The sequence below is a fragment of the Quercus suber genome, unplaced genomic scaffold (assembly GCF_002906115.3).
Source record: "Quercus suber isolate HL8 unplaced genomic scaffold, Cork oak 2.0 scaffold_97, whole genome shotgun sequence".
Classification (NCBI taxonomy): domain Eukaryota; kingdom Viridiplantae; phylum Streptophyta; class Magnoliopsida; order Fagales; family Fagaceae; genus Quercus; species Quercus suber.
The window spans coordinates 1459206-1474561 of record NW_027069562.1 but is presented as its reverse complement, the minus strand read 5'-3'; the positions used below and the strand labels follow the sequence as shown (position 1 = coordinate 1474561).

Here is a 15356-nt window from a genome sequence, read left to right as displayed (position 1 = left end):
TTTGGTTTTGGTTTTATTATATAAAAAACTGAAAATTTTGGTTCTGTTTTCGATGGCAATTGGAATGCACCAAACAGACCAAACCGAACTGAAATATATTATTATATTATATTTTATATATAATATAAAGTTTGTAAATATTTGAGCTTTGGGCCTCTGACTTATTATATATGCTTTGTGTTGGGCCTCCCTTGGTTTATATATACTTTGGGCCTCCATCTTATTTTAAAACAATTGGGCCTTTTTTGTTTATATGATCAAACATCAGTCATCCAATTAATCCGGCCCTTGCTTAATGGCTTTTCTGCCTTTTCATTTTATCTTTTTAAACATAGCATTTTAAAACCCATTAGATTAATTAACTATAATTAAACTAAGTAAGTATCTAATTAAACTAATTAAACCGTTTCTCCAAAAAAAAAAAAAACTAATTAAACTAAAACTAATTAGACTATAAAAGCAAAAGTTAGAAACCCTACCCTACATACCCTACACTTTTCACTCTCACACTTTCCACTCTCATGTTCAGAGTCTTCAGACAGCCTCCACTCCACACTCCCTCTCACACCAAATCTGCCTTTGCCGTCGCCTCCACACGCCACCATCCCCACACCAGCTTCATCATTGGCTTCTCATCTTTGATCTCAGGGTGAGTCTCTTTTGAAAATCTTGATACCCTCTCTCTAATTTGTGTTTTGAGTTTTGTTTAATACTGAATCAATAAAGTTAGGGTTTTGAAAATAGTGAATCTCTGTTTTGTAGTAACAACATAAGATCAAGATATTTATTTTTTCAAGTTATATATGCAAATAAAGTTAGGGTTTTGAAAAAACTGATAACCCATGTGCTTGGCTGCTTGTGCTGGTTGGTTTATTTATTAAAGTTAGTTGATTGCCTTTGTCTCATGTGCTCTTTGAAAATCTCGATAACCCTTTCTCGTTTTGTATTTTGGGTTTTGTTTAATACTAAATCAATAAAGTTAGGGTTTTTAAAATACTGAATCTCTGTTTTGTAGTAACAACATACACTACATCAAAAAATGTCTATTACATCAAGTGTTAATACAACAGAATATGTACATAGTAGTTTTAGATAAAATATCACATCTACAAGTTAAAATGGTTGCAATAGTAACTTAAAAGTGTTAAACTATTGCATCAACAATAATAAGTTGCAATAACTTATAATTTCAGTTGCAATAGAAGTTATAATATATTAGGAAAAATTGTTGCAATAACTTAAAATGAAAGAATCATTGCAATAAATTGATACAAATTGTTTTTACAATCTACTGCAACGAAAATTTTGAACTAATAGCTTATTGCAACGAAGTTACCATTGCAATAATTTGATATTAATTCTTATACAATCTATTGCAATGAGAAACATGTAATTGCAACGAATATTTCGTTGCAATAATTTGATATCAATTATTTCATAGTCAACTGCAGTGATAAAATGAATTAATTATCTTTTACAATAAAGGTATCATTGCAGTAATTTAATCCGACTTATTTTGTTTAATTATTTGCAATATATGACAATAAGTTTCATGAAGTAATAGCCTATACTTACAAGATATTCAAAATAGTAAATTATTTATTGCAACAGTATATATATCATTGCATCAAAGTTATTATTAAAATATTTGGAGTTTATTACAACAAAAATTTTTGTTGTATAAACCTATTACCTCAAATTTTATTGCAACATCTTGTATCAACTATTGCAATGACTCTAATGCTATTGCAATGATTTTTTTCGTTGCAATAAACGTTTTTTGTTGTAGTGATAAGATCAAGATTTTTTTTTTTCAAGTTTTATATGCAAATAAAGTTAGGGTTTTGAAAAAATCGATAACCCATGTGCTTCGCTACTTGTGCTGGTTGGTTTCTTAATTAAAGTTAGCTGATTGCATTTGAGTTCTGATATATAAAGTTAGCTGCTTATTTATTTATTTATTGTTGATATATTTTTGTTTATTGTTGTTGACATGCTGTGAATCTTTAACTGTGATGTTGAGGTGTTATTTTCTTATTGGTGTATTTGTTAATAGTTGACTGTGATATTGGGTATTTGTTTATTATTGCCTTGATGTTGATGTGTTTATTATTATCTTATTAAGGTGTTTATTGTCGACTTGTTGTTGTATACTAGAGTCCTTCTCATTCCTTTTTTTTCCCCTTTCTTGTTGCCTTGTTGTGTTATTGTGTACTAGAGAAGAGTGAAGAGTCCTTTTCATTTTTTTTTTTTTTGGTTGCTGACTTATTGTGTTATTGTTACCGTATTTTATTTTTTTTTTAAATTATTGTAGACTAGACTCATTTTGGTGTTAAATTTTTATTTTTATTTTATATTTTTTACTTTTTATAGTTGCTGACTTATTGTGTTGATTGTTGTTTTATTTTATATTGTAGATAAATGAGACAAAAGAAATCCTAGAAGGTCAAGACAATGAAGTGGGTCAAGGGGCAACCAATGTGCATGAAGACAAAGGCAAACCCCCACTCCCCCAAATGCAAGTAATACTAGTAAAAAAGATCTATTATTTGGGATCATTTCACTGTTATTGAAAGGGGGGGGGGGAACCTAGGGCAGCTTGTAACTATTGTGGCATAACCTATGCTTGTGATACTAAGTTGAATGACACTACAACCATGAGAACTCACATACAATCACAGTGTTTGAAATATCCTTATAGGAAAGAAAAAAAAAACCAATCAACACTAGCATTCAAACCTAAAGAAGAAGGAGAAAGTAGTGGTAAACTTGTGCCTTGGGTGTTTAATATTTGAGGAATGTAAGAAAGCATTGGCAGAGATGATTATTCTAGATGAGCTATCTTTTAGGTTTGTGGAGGGTTTTGGTTTTAGGAAGTTTATGTTTGTTACCCAACCTAGGTTCAATCCAATCCCTTGCCGCACAACAGTTGCCAAAACTTGCTTTAGGGTGTTTTTAGATGAGAAACAAAAGTTGAAAGAAGCCTTAAGAAAGCAGCGGGTCTACCTTAGCACAGATACATGGACATCCATTCAAAATTTGAACTACATGTGTCTCACTACCCATTTTATAGATAGTGATTGGAAAATACACAAGAGGATTCTTAATTTTCGTTTAGTGGAAAATCACAAGGGCGAAACACTTGGGAAGGCAGTTGAGATGTGTTTACTTGATTGGGAGATAGACAAGATTCTAACTATTATAGTTGATAATGCTACCTTTAATAGTGGGCTGGTTTCTTTTATTCAAAAAAAGATTAAGCATAGGAAGGCAACAATTTTAGGGCATAAATACTTACATGTGAGGTGTAGTGCTCATATCTCTAACTTAATTGTTCGTAAAGGGTTAGCTAAAATGGATGAGACAATAGTGAAGGTGAGGAAATTTGTGCGATATGTGAGATCATCTCCACAAAGATAAAGCACATTTAAGTTATGCGCGGAGAAGGAGAAAGTTGACTTTAAAAGTCAGTTGTGCTTAGATGTGCCCACTAGGTGGAACTACACCTAATTATGTTGGAGAAGGCTGAGAAGTATCAAAAGGCTTTTGAGAGATTGGAGGAAGAAGATCCAAATTATCTTAGGATAATTAGAGAGGAGGCAAACGAAGAAGGAAATGATAGATATGAGGTTGCTTGAGGAATGGATGATGTGGATTAGGAAAAGATTAGGATCTTTTCAAATTCTTTTAAAATTTTCTATGATGCAACCTTGTTGTTTTTGGGTGCTAATTATGTCACTAGCAATTCTTTCTTTTTGGAGCTCATGTCAATTCATGACACTATAACACCCTAACCAAACTTTATAGTTAAACTATGTGTTTGAGCGATTAATTATTATTTCAAGTCACTTTCTTTCTATAATTAATAGAATAGTATTTAATAAACATATTATTTTATAATGCCTTTGAATAAGAATTGTAAAGATTATAAATAATAGAATGGCTAGTTGTATTATGAATATATATACTATGTACAAAACTATATTAATTGGTTTAAGTTATTACATACATAGTTAGTGTTTTAATTAGGTGTGATGCATGAGTTGTTATAGTGCAAATTCCACCCACACATGCAACCAATGGATATTCAACACATAATGCCAAAGTTTCATGCATGTTGACAAACCAAAAGACCAAGACTTGGCCAGCCATGCAATGAACAAGCTCCACCTCATCTCTTCTTTGACTTTCTCAAGCAACTAGAACATCCAAGAAACTCTTTACCTCTCTATTTCCCACGGATCCACATAAATCAGAATTCTCACCTCACTTTGCTCTCTTTTCCCTTAAGGAAAAAGCTAGAAGCTCTCTTGAGTCTTTTCTCTCAAACCCACGGGTCAACACCTCAAAAGGAAAATAAAGCTCCATATAATTTCTTCTTCATACTCTCTCAAAGAAACTAGGAAACTCAAAGACACTCTCAAGCTCTCTGCCTCTCATACTTTCGGGTCCAGCTAGTAGGAAAGGGAAATCCTTTCATGCAAGAGTGATTCTATTTCTATCTTCCCTCAAGAACAGAAAANTAATTTTATCCTTTAATTCTTTCACCGCATCCCATCTTCTTTCTCAACTCACCCCGTGTCCTTTGATACACACTTCTCACCTGTTAGATTAAAGAGTCATTGAACCAGGGTTGTATCGGATTTGGACTGGACCTAGGCTTTCGTAGTACAAACTTAACTTAACACATTGACATTTGGATTCAACAAGATCAGTGAGCTCAAGGAACAACGTGACAGTGATGTTCAACTTCAATGCCATTCCAACTTTGGTCAATATATATATATATATATATGAGTTGTGTTAACTTTGCGGAGAGAAAAAATATTTAAATAACCAAAAGGACTAGTTTTATGTCATTTTCATTTATTGATTTAATTTTTTTATTAAATGAGACTCACTTTTGTACAATCTTAACAAGCACTTATGCGGTGCTTGTTAACATTTTCCTATATATATTATAGTCTTTAACACTCCAATTTCTACTAGGATTTTCACTCCTTTATATTGTTGTAACCCTTGTAACTCAAATCAAGTTCAATCCTCTAATTAAATTAACCATTCAGCCAATCTTCCTAAGGATTTCTCCCTTGTACGTGCTACGTTAATCAGGACCCTTATGCTGGTAATTTCTAGTATACTCATGTGAAAGAGAGGGTGGTTGCATTGAATATAAGAACGTAGCTAAATGCTATGAGGAAGAGAAACCACTAAAAATAGTTGGAGATCAACTGTGACCAGAGATGTTTCAAAACAATTGAATAAAGATATATAGGGTTTTAATTAAGATAAGGTAGTTTTTGAGATGTGACAAAATGGGTAAGCGGTGGCTTAATTACTGTTGCTAGCTAGGAATTCAGCTTACCTTAATCAAGAGATACGTGTACAAGTTAGGAGACTATATATTTGAAGAGATAACGTGTACAAGTTAGCAAAATAAAAGAGAAATAGTACTACTAATACTAATACGTGTACTTGGTTTATAAACTTTCCTATTTCTAGCTAGGATTGGAGTTGGAGCTGGAATAGTTTAAATTAATGAATTAATTGTTTTTTCCTCTTTCTTTTTCCAGTCCAAAACGATTGCAAGAATGGGGTGTCTTCATTACTTGGTACAAATTAATATGGAGGGTCCTAAGCTTGGCGTAGCAGTTGAAAATTCAAACAACTTTAATTTCAATAGAAATTTGATTAAAGCAAATGTAGTGGTAATTGAAATATGCATTTGTATATGTGTTATTGTGCTTATTTGGCTGATAAATTTGATGGTTGCAATTTATTATTTACTTATAAATTCATTAGTTTTTCCCCTTTAATTTTCTACTATCAATTAATTTGTTAGTTTTTCTATATGCATCTTAACTTCTATATAAAGCCCTACCTGCCTCATTCTCATTCTCATTCTCCAAACCCGTCTCATTCTCATTCTCCACAACCAAAAATGAAAATGAATCTCCTTCTCTTGTTCCTAGCAGCTCTGGTGGTCAGAGCCAGTTCCCAACCACCAAACCCCTTACCTCTCCCTTACGACTACTACTCCTTGGTCTTCCAATGGGCAAAGTCGGTCTGCAACGGCAGGATTCCATGTACAAAACCAACTTTCCCTGCTTTCACCGTGCATGGCCTATGGCCTCAACGGTATCATTTTCCACCTCTTGATGACTGCGGACTATACCCCCAAAGTACACAATTTAATAATGCTTCGGTACTGTAATCTTCTGCTTCTTTTTATTTTTAGTTAAAGGGCAAATAATATTATACTGGAGTTCTACTTATTTGTTATTTTTTATTATTTTGGCAGATACCTGATGCTGTTAGGAATAATTTAATACTATATTGGCCAAACATGTACGGTCCAAATGAAGATTTTTGGGGGCATGAATATCAGAAACATGGGTCATGCGTGGATCCATTTTACTCAGATCAGTTAACATATTTTGTAACAGCTCTTAGCGTGGCGACTTCTACTGACTTGTATAGCATACTATCAGCAGCAGGTTCTTTATATTTTGTTTGTATAAAGATAATTTAATTCTTGCTAACATTTTTATAATTTATATATTTTACTGAATAAAAACTAACTTAAGTTTCCCGAAACCCTTTTATGTGGTAACCCAACCACTGTCGGAGCCGTTCGAACCACAATTCATGCATCAACTGGATTTTGGCCCACCGTGCAATGCAACAGGAACAGAACTGGAACTCTCCAATTGTTCCAAATATATCTTTGCTTCAACAAAATAACCAACGTGCCGATGGATTGCCCAGTGGTTCAGAAAGGGTGTATTAATCCAATTGACTACCCTCGGCCTTAGTGTCAACTGGAAAGAGTGAGACTAAGTATAAGAATAAATATCTCCTATATGAGGGATCCTACTTGTAATGTCTCTCTCTTTTTTTTATCTTTTTCAATTTTATCAGTGTAATGTCTCTTTTATATATGAATGAAATTATTAATTAGCGGTTAATTTTGGTTTTTTTTTTCTCCCCCACTAAAAATCCATATCAGTTTCTTGTCTTTTCACGTGTTGATCGGCTTTAATTTTTACATTATTCATATATCTCAAGTTATTTGAAAAACTCAACAATAAAGGGGACTTCAAAGTTTTTACCAATTGGCAGAGAAATTTTCCCTTTGACTATAGCTTGGTGGTCACCTTATTAATTTTATGTAAAAAGTGTAATTCCACATGAAGAATGGAGTATTTGACACGTCTAGTTTGAGAACTTAAGGGTTAATTTAAGAGAGACTTTTTAATGTTTAAAAATCAATTAAATAATTGTTATTTAAAATTTTATATCATAATTTTTCATCTCTCTCTCTCTCTCTCTCTCTCTAAAAGGTGGCCATAAAAGCTTTGTGTAAAATTTTTGAAGGAGGGGGGTCTTACGCCTCGATCTGCTAGGTAGCCTAAGTCTAGAGCCAACCTGGATTAATGATATACCATATATGGAAGACTGAGAACGTAGAAATGCATGGTCAACCAAATACAAGAGCTCCTAAAATGCCCCAATTTTTATTCTTTCGTAAATATCTCTAGTATTAAAAAAATTGACCCAATCAAGGATGCTCTAGCAATAATTTGGCAATATCAACATTTTCCAGTCTACTGAGAACTTGATCAGAATTCGGTATGTGAGATTGTTGAAATTAAAAGGAACAAACCAGGGAAAAAAATGTTATAAAAATTCTTGTCTTATATGTTGAATTTGGTTGTCTTGAACTAATTGTTTGTAAATTTTAGACTATAAAAAACGTGACTTGGAATTTTCTTATTCTTTTCTTTTCTAGGTGGCTGTACGTACTACGCAACAAAAGTATTGTAAATTAATTAATTAAATAAAATGAAAAATATTTCATGGCATATTGGCATGTGAGCCAATTGAAAGTCTAGTTTTGAAGTAGTACATCATGATCGATGACATATATAAATATCATATATATACATCATGCCAAGCAAGAACATAATATGATTGATGTCAACATTGTTTATTGACTATGGCATTACTTCTTAAACAAATTCTAAATTCTATTTTTAGTATAAATGTAACTTGCACATCGAAACAACCATTCAATTAAGAAAAGTACTAGCAACTCATCCATGATCACCAATTACAAAGTGTCAAAATCTATTAACAAATGGATCCTATTGATTTTAACTTAATGTAAAATGCGCATATGATTAAAGAATTAGTTTGCATTCCATTTTGATTTGAAATGCCCATGAAATAAATGACTAAACTTGGTCATATTTTGATTTAACAAGACACCTCAATTCAAAGGAACATGCATATTGTCACCAATTAGCCATTAACAATCTTTTGAACAAAATTTACTTTCACTATTAATATTTTAAATTTTACACATCCTAGTTAGAATCTATATGGTATTATTCTATGGTAATAATCGTTTATTACAACAGTTTTAATCTTAGCATTTTATTAATTTTTTTAAGAAGATAAAAATATGGTTATTATGGTTTTTAAAAATATAAATCAAATACAAAAAATAAAATAAAATAAAATAAAATTATATATTATCAAGTTTGGCCTACTCAGTCTACTCCATTCTATTTTTTTGCAAATCTAGAACCGGGACAAAAACCCAAGAATTTTAAAATTGAGGACCAATCATACCGACTCCATCAGAAAATCAAACCAAGCTTGATTTTTGGTCCAATCTAGTTGATTAGTTCGTCCTATATGGTTTTTTTTAACAATCCTAAGAAAAATGGTCACTCCTTGATTCTCACAAAAAATAAGAGTGGGATCAATAAAGTTAGTGACTAGCCTTCTTTATTTTGGGAGTATTGAAAACAACATTGTCCCAACTACTACTCTACCATATTAATCTCGTAATGCATCTCATAATTTTTAAAAGGAAAAAAATGCATTTGTCCCCTCTTTAGGTTTGAGAGGTAATTCACAAATTTTCTCATAATTTTGAAACCAAATAATGTCCTCTCCCATATTTTAGAAATAAGTAAATACTCTCATTTTATTACCCTCCATTAAACTTACTAGAATCTATTCATTTTAAGAATATTCCTTTGTGCAATGTATAAAAAGCCTAACTAATAACAAAATCCCAAAAATACTTCCATAAACAAACCCTAGTAAACACAATTGCACACGTAATTTTGAAGAATAAAAATTGCCACCCCTATTAGAGAGTTCCTATTCCCCAGTGATTCATGTATTGGTGGTGGGTTGGTTTTTACTGATCTAGTGGTGGTTCCTTGGATTTGATGGTTGTGAGATTAAGAAATTTGTTTCATTTTACATTTTTTTTCCATTTTCACATAGACAACCAAACACCGTAAAATGAAAATTTTTTCAGTAAAATATTTTACATTTGAAAATATTTTACTTCGAAACAAACATAGCATTAATAGCTTTTATACTAAACCTGTAACAAAAAATTAAAAATTAGCTTATTTTCAAAAAGTTAACTAGTTTGGCTAAATTTATAACAATAAAAAGACTAACACAAATGGCAAAAAACAATATGATAGATAACAAGTATTAATTCCATCAATCAAAATTTGTTAGGTTGTTAACCTGCCAAGTATTATAAATTTAGGATTATTCATTTCATCTTATTTCAAACATGAGTTTAGATGAGATCGAGATCTTCAACAAAGTAGCTCGCGTATTTAAGCTTGACTTATTTATAGTTGAACATGCTTAAATTTGTTCACGAATTAATTAATTAAATTATTCATTTTCATATAATAAATTCTAAGAGTCTATGACTAAAATGTTTGTAACTTTACAAAACTATTTTAATAATTAATAAATAAATCATAGTGGAAATTATATTATTTGAACTACTTAGATAAAATGATTTCTTTTATAAGTTTATAAAAATTAGATTCACCAATCTTTTATTGTTGAAATTTATATATAACTTTTTTTCAAAAGGAACTATTTATATTATGAATAAATTACAAATAATAATATGATATCTTATGAAAAGAACAAGCATATGAGAAGAATGATGCTTAAATAAAGCACGCATATTCCTCATATTCAACTCTTGGCAAATGGTGTAGCTTTCTATTTTTTATTTTATTTTATAATTTGATACAAACATCTTCCTCAAAACCATTAACATTTTCCTCTTTTATCACTTTATTTCCCCTTTGTTCTTGGTTGTACTTTCGAATGGCGTGTTTAGGTGTTTTGAACATGTGCATTTTGGTGGTTTTGCTTGCCGCCTATTTGATTTTTTTTTTTTTTTTTTTTTAGACTAATTAATGATTCAAGTGCAAATTCCTTTTCTTTTCTTTCCTTTTTCCCTCTTTTAAAAATGATTTTGATGCTAAGTGTGCATTTGGGAAGCGCATTTTGCGCTTCCCAAACGCGTTTGAGTTTTTCTTTTTCTTTTTTTTTTTTTACTTTTCAGCTTTCCCACGGTTTTTGTGTACTATTCATTACTGTTGCGATTACTGTTCATTGAACAGTAGCCGCAACATTTGACTTTTTAACATAAATTTTACTATTCACGAACCCACAAATTTCACTTTTCAGCAACTTTTTCATTAAAAATAGGTCCCACGATACTATTTACACATTTAAAAATTATTTTGCTACAGTGTTTTCAGTTTTCAGTTGTATTCAAACGGACCCTAAATATTTCTTGATTTTTGATAAACTATAAAATAGTAGAGGCACACGAGGATAGGACGTTAAAAAGAAATACCTTGATTTGGTTGTTGGAACATAATTTGTGTAATGAGGTAGAATAATTACATTGTTTTTTGGAAGAGATGAGGCAATATAAATTGGAAAAGTACTGTATTAGAAAAAATTCTGTCAATAACTCTCTTTTTTCATATATGCTATCTTAATCATAAAATTATTTTCCCTTTGCTTATGGCTGTTGGTTATTTCAATAAAAATAAGGATATTAAATACCAATCGAAAAACACATCACTTCCCCCAAAAAGAAAAGAAAAGAAAAGAAAAGAAAGACATCACTTGGAAACATTAATACTTTATTAGAAAAATATGGTAAACAATCATGCATGTTGCTTGCAAACACTTATTGCTGAGATATAGATGAGTATTAAATCATTTTTATGAATTGTCTTGTTCTTCAAGATCATTTCCTCCTCTGAGAGAAATTAGGCTCTCAACATAAGTAATCATCTGCATCAGTCGTCCATCAACTTCAAGATTAGTAATTTTTTGGGCCGAGGGATCATACAAGAGCAATTGCCCCTCGTTATTTCTCAAAAACAAGCTTTCATTCTTCCAAAATCATAGTGGCTTTTCAATTCCCATAAGAGGTCCAATAGTGAATAGCTTAGTCCAAGACTCCTTAACACCAAATTCAAGCAGTGACCAAATATAAAAACAATTCTCCAATCGTTCTCTATCTTTACCAAAAGTAACTAGAGAAACCAATTCATTAAGCACAAAAAAAAATTCTCCAAGTACCATTGGGATCCTCCAAATCACCATCTGGTAATGTTGTTGTTAGGAATACCTCATTGCTCATATCAAATGATAAAATGCCTGGAAAGAAATCAGGATAATCACCAATACTTGCACTCCAAGAAAACATCCCTTTCGTGTATGTCCTGTAATAACCACAGTCTATAAAATAACCGGGCGCAGAAGTACTAACTGTTCTCCATGAACCAGTACTTAAGCAATATACCTCAGCTGCATAAAAAAAATTTAAATCATAGAAATACAATTCAGGATCTGGGTCATAGATTTCTAACAGGTTGACCACCTTGTAGTCATTAGTTTTGAAGTCAAAACCAAACCCAATATCTCTACTTAAGGCTCTACCTTGGGGGTAGGATATACCGGACTTGGGAACAACTTTTGTTTCATTTGTTGCTGGATTCCATAGAACAATATCTAAGCCACAAACATTGAGATCCAGACAAACGAGACCATTAATTGAGCTCACTATGTTAATAGCTGCATGGTTAGGAATACCAAAATACTGTGAAGGAACAGCTTGTGTTGACAATATTTCAAGAGATTCATATTGAAGCTTGGAGAAAACATGATCATTGGAAGATTTTTGGCGTTGGATAAGGAGGAAACCTGCGTTCCTGTTCTTGTTAGAGGTGGTCTGATTGTGGAGAAGGTGCTTATTGATGAAGTTTTGGCCATTAATGAGAGCACACCATGATTTACAGATACACTTGAATCGCAATAAAGACACCACCGGCAACCATAGCAGAATTTGTATAACCAAGTCTTCAGGCAGTACTTCATTAGTTGTAAACATTGCTTTTCTTCCTTAATTTCCTGGGTTACACACAGAGGAAAATGAATGATCAACAAACACAGAGATGAGAAACTGTTTGGTCTTGGATGAAAGGATTGAGCATTTTTGTTTAGATTTTAGACGAATAGAGGAAGAAAATTAAATATATATAATATTTTAGGAAGAAATTATTTTCTGGTAACTAGAAAGTACGCAACTCACACACCTATGTAACAAAGTTGAAAGTATGATCTATTCGTTTTATTCTGTTGTACACAACTCACCCAAAAATCAAAAAGAACATTTCGAATTAAGATAAGACCTTAGGGGGTTGGGTCTAAGAACTATGGGGGCCGATTGGGTAATGGTTCAAATTTTTTACAGGTCGGACTGATCCAACCCACTTAGCCAGAGTGCCAAACAGCAGCCTCATGCCTATCGAAATTCTTTGGTCTGAGGAACCAAAGCGTGCGTGTGTGTGTGATGTAATTTAAGAAACAGGAACCAAAAAAGAAAAGAAAAATGTAGAGGGATTTTGGATTTACCCTTGAGTTTGGTTCTTTTTCTGGTTTTTGCTCCTCTGCCCTTGATTTTTGCTGGGAAAGTTTTTCTGGGGTATTATTTTGAGTGTTAACAGGGGGAATTTGCAGTGAGATTTTTGGTGGTGACAGAAAATGAAGGATAATCTCTCTCTCTCTCTCTCTCTCTCTCTCTCTCTGCCTTCTATGTTTTTAGGAATACGATGGGAGACGAAAGTTTTAAGGGGTTGGCCTTTGTTTATACAGAGAATACGATGGGTTGCCAGGTGCATTATCATAGTAATTAATTAATGCTGATGAGATAAAGATGACATATAAAGGAAATTTTCTTGGCTTTTCAAGAAAATTTTAAGTGCAAATGGACTTGATAAAAATAAAAACACACTTTCCATGAAAAAAAAATAATTTTCAAGACTAAAATGTAACTTTAAGTCATGACTTTAAAGTAATTAATGGGATTTTTTTTTTTTTTGGTAAAATATTATTATGGTCCTTAAGTTTTGTCAAAATTTTGTTTTTTGTTCCTAAATTTTAAAAAGTTCTTTTCTCATCCCTAAATTTTATAAAGAATTTTTTCAATAGTTAAGAGACAAAAATAGGGATTGAAAATGAAATTTTTTCAATTAAAAATTATTTTCTCATCCCTAAATTTTATAAAGAATTTTTTTCAATAGTTAAGAGACAAAAATAGGGATGAAAAAAGAAAATTTTTCAATTGTTTAGAGATGAAAAACAAACTTTTAGTAAAGTTTAAGGATATAAATAAAACATTTTCAATAGTTTATCGATGAAAAATGAACTTCTTAAAGTTTAGAGATGAAAAAAAAAAAAACTTTTGGCAAAATTTAGAGACCAAAATAGTATTTTACTTTTTTTTCTTTTTTTTGGTAGTGTTTGTTACACACATTTTTCTAACTAAAAGCTTAAGTATAAAATGCATTCATTAGGTTCTCCAGGTTCAATTTCTAGATCTAGATCCACACTCATTTCTCGTTTTGATTGAATTCCATCCATTTTTTCTTCAATTTTGGATTTTTTTTTTTTATACGATGAGAATTGATCAATTAGGGTTTTTTTATTTTTGATTGCATTTTCATGCATGCGATTAAAATGGTTGCCATGATTGATTGATTGGATATATGAGATTTGGCCAAGTTGAATTTTCTCATTCTGTTGAGTTTTGCAGTTTCGTTTTGCTCTAGATTTGTAGATTTTGAGCTTGTGTTTAATTTTTTCTTTTTTAAACACTTGCATGGCATTTGAATTTTGAGCTTTTTGATAGATTCATTGAGTTTTTTTTTTTTTTTGGGGGGACATTTATTGCTTTTGAAAATGGAATATGACTTGGTTTTGATAACTGCTTTTGAAAATGAATGTTTCAACTTGATAAATTATTTTTTTTTTTTTTGGAAAAATAAAAAAGAGTACTTTCATAACTTAATTGAAAATTTAACTATTCATAATAATTGAAATAAAACACAAAAATAAAATGCTAAACATTAAACTACAAATAAAATAGAGAAAGAAATAGTCATAACACTATCCTGGAGAAAAGTTACAAAGTGTGGCCGCCTCTACATGCTACACCTTCAACCCTAGCCTCTATTTTCTCTCCGAAGTTTTACAAACTAACCCAAGGTTTATATATGAGAAGCCACTCCTAATACAAATTGGATTAGCCTACTTACCAATGCTTCGATTTGCTCATCTGTAATCCATCACATGCAGCTAACCTAAAGCCTTGTTAGTAATTAGTAAAATCCCAATGTGGCCCAAAAGTAAGAACTAAGAACTCCCATCCTAGATTTGTGTTTTGGTGAAGAAATAAGGTGACCACGTCAAATATGCAATCAAGCCCATTACCCCCTAAACTAATAAAATGACCAAAATATTCTCAAAATCTAAAAAATTATCAAAATACCCCCCTAAACTTAAAAAATGACTAAAATACCCCATTAACCTAAAAAATGACCAAATTACCCCTATACCTAAAAATTGACCAAAATACCCCCTAAACCTAAAAAAATAATCGAAATACCCTCGAAACCTAAAAATTAAGCGAAATATATTTTAAAATTGACCAACTTAGTATCTAATCTGTTACTTTTTTATTTTATTTTTTTATTATTTTTTTTGCTTTTGTCATGATAATTAGGGTTCAAATTAGTTAGTTTTGAAATGTCTTAAATTTGGCTAGTTTAACCCAAACTTCAATAGTGTTGACTGTATTTTATCTTTTTTTAAGAAACATTAAAAACACAAAAAAAGTACAAGAATGTTACATATACAACAAATTGCAAAATATGTTGATATGGCAAATAGTAATTAATTAAATTGTTGTAAAATTTACTATGCCTTTAGCCTTGTTGCAAAAAAAAAAAAAAAAAAAATCTTTATTTTTTTTCATAATTTGCTGATGTAGCAAATTTGATTGGAATAATATGAGTTTCAAGTGATTCTACTTGTTAAACCAATTTTATTAGCACCAATAGTAGCAACTCATGTAATAATTATTGTGAAACTTTTTATGTCTCTAGTTTTGTAAAATATTTTCATGGATTTTTTCACATTTATTGATGCGT

The 15356-nt window shown here is 31.2% G+C and overlaps 2 protein-coding genes across 2 annotated transcripts; one reads left to right on the top strand and one right to left on the bottom strand.

Annotated features, from left to right (window-relative positions):
• The first annotated feature begins 5947 nt into the window (after nucleotides 1-5947).
• Nucleotides 5948-6532, top strand: LOC136068064 (uncharacterized). Its single transcript, XM_065774718.1, has 2 exons — nucleotides 5948-6205; nucleotides 6302-6532. Exons 1-2 carry the CDS (start codon nucleotides 5948-5950, stop codon nucleotides 6530-6532), a joined length of 489 nt encoding a protein of 162 aa, XP_065630790.1.
• A 4733-nt stretch (nucleotides 6533-11265) lies between these two features.
• LOC111992569 (F-box protein CPR1-like) lies at nucleotides 11266-12256 on the bottom strand. Its single transcript, XM_065774717.1, has 2 exons — nucleotides 11446-12256; nucleotides 11266-11399 (listed from the first exon to the last, which is right to left on the bottom strand). Exons 1-2 carry the CDS (start codon nucleotides 12254-12256, stop codon nucleotides 11266-11268), a joined length of 945 nt encoding a protein of 314 aa, XP_065630789.1.
• Between the last annotated feature and the right edge of the window lie 3100 nt (nucleotides 12257-15356).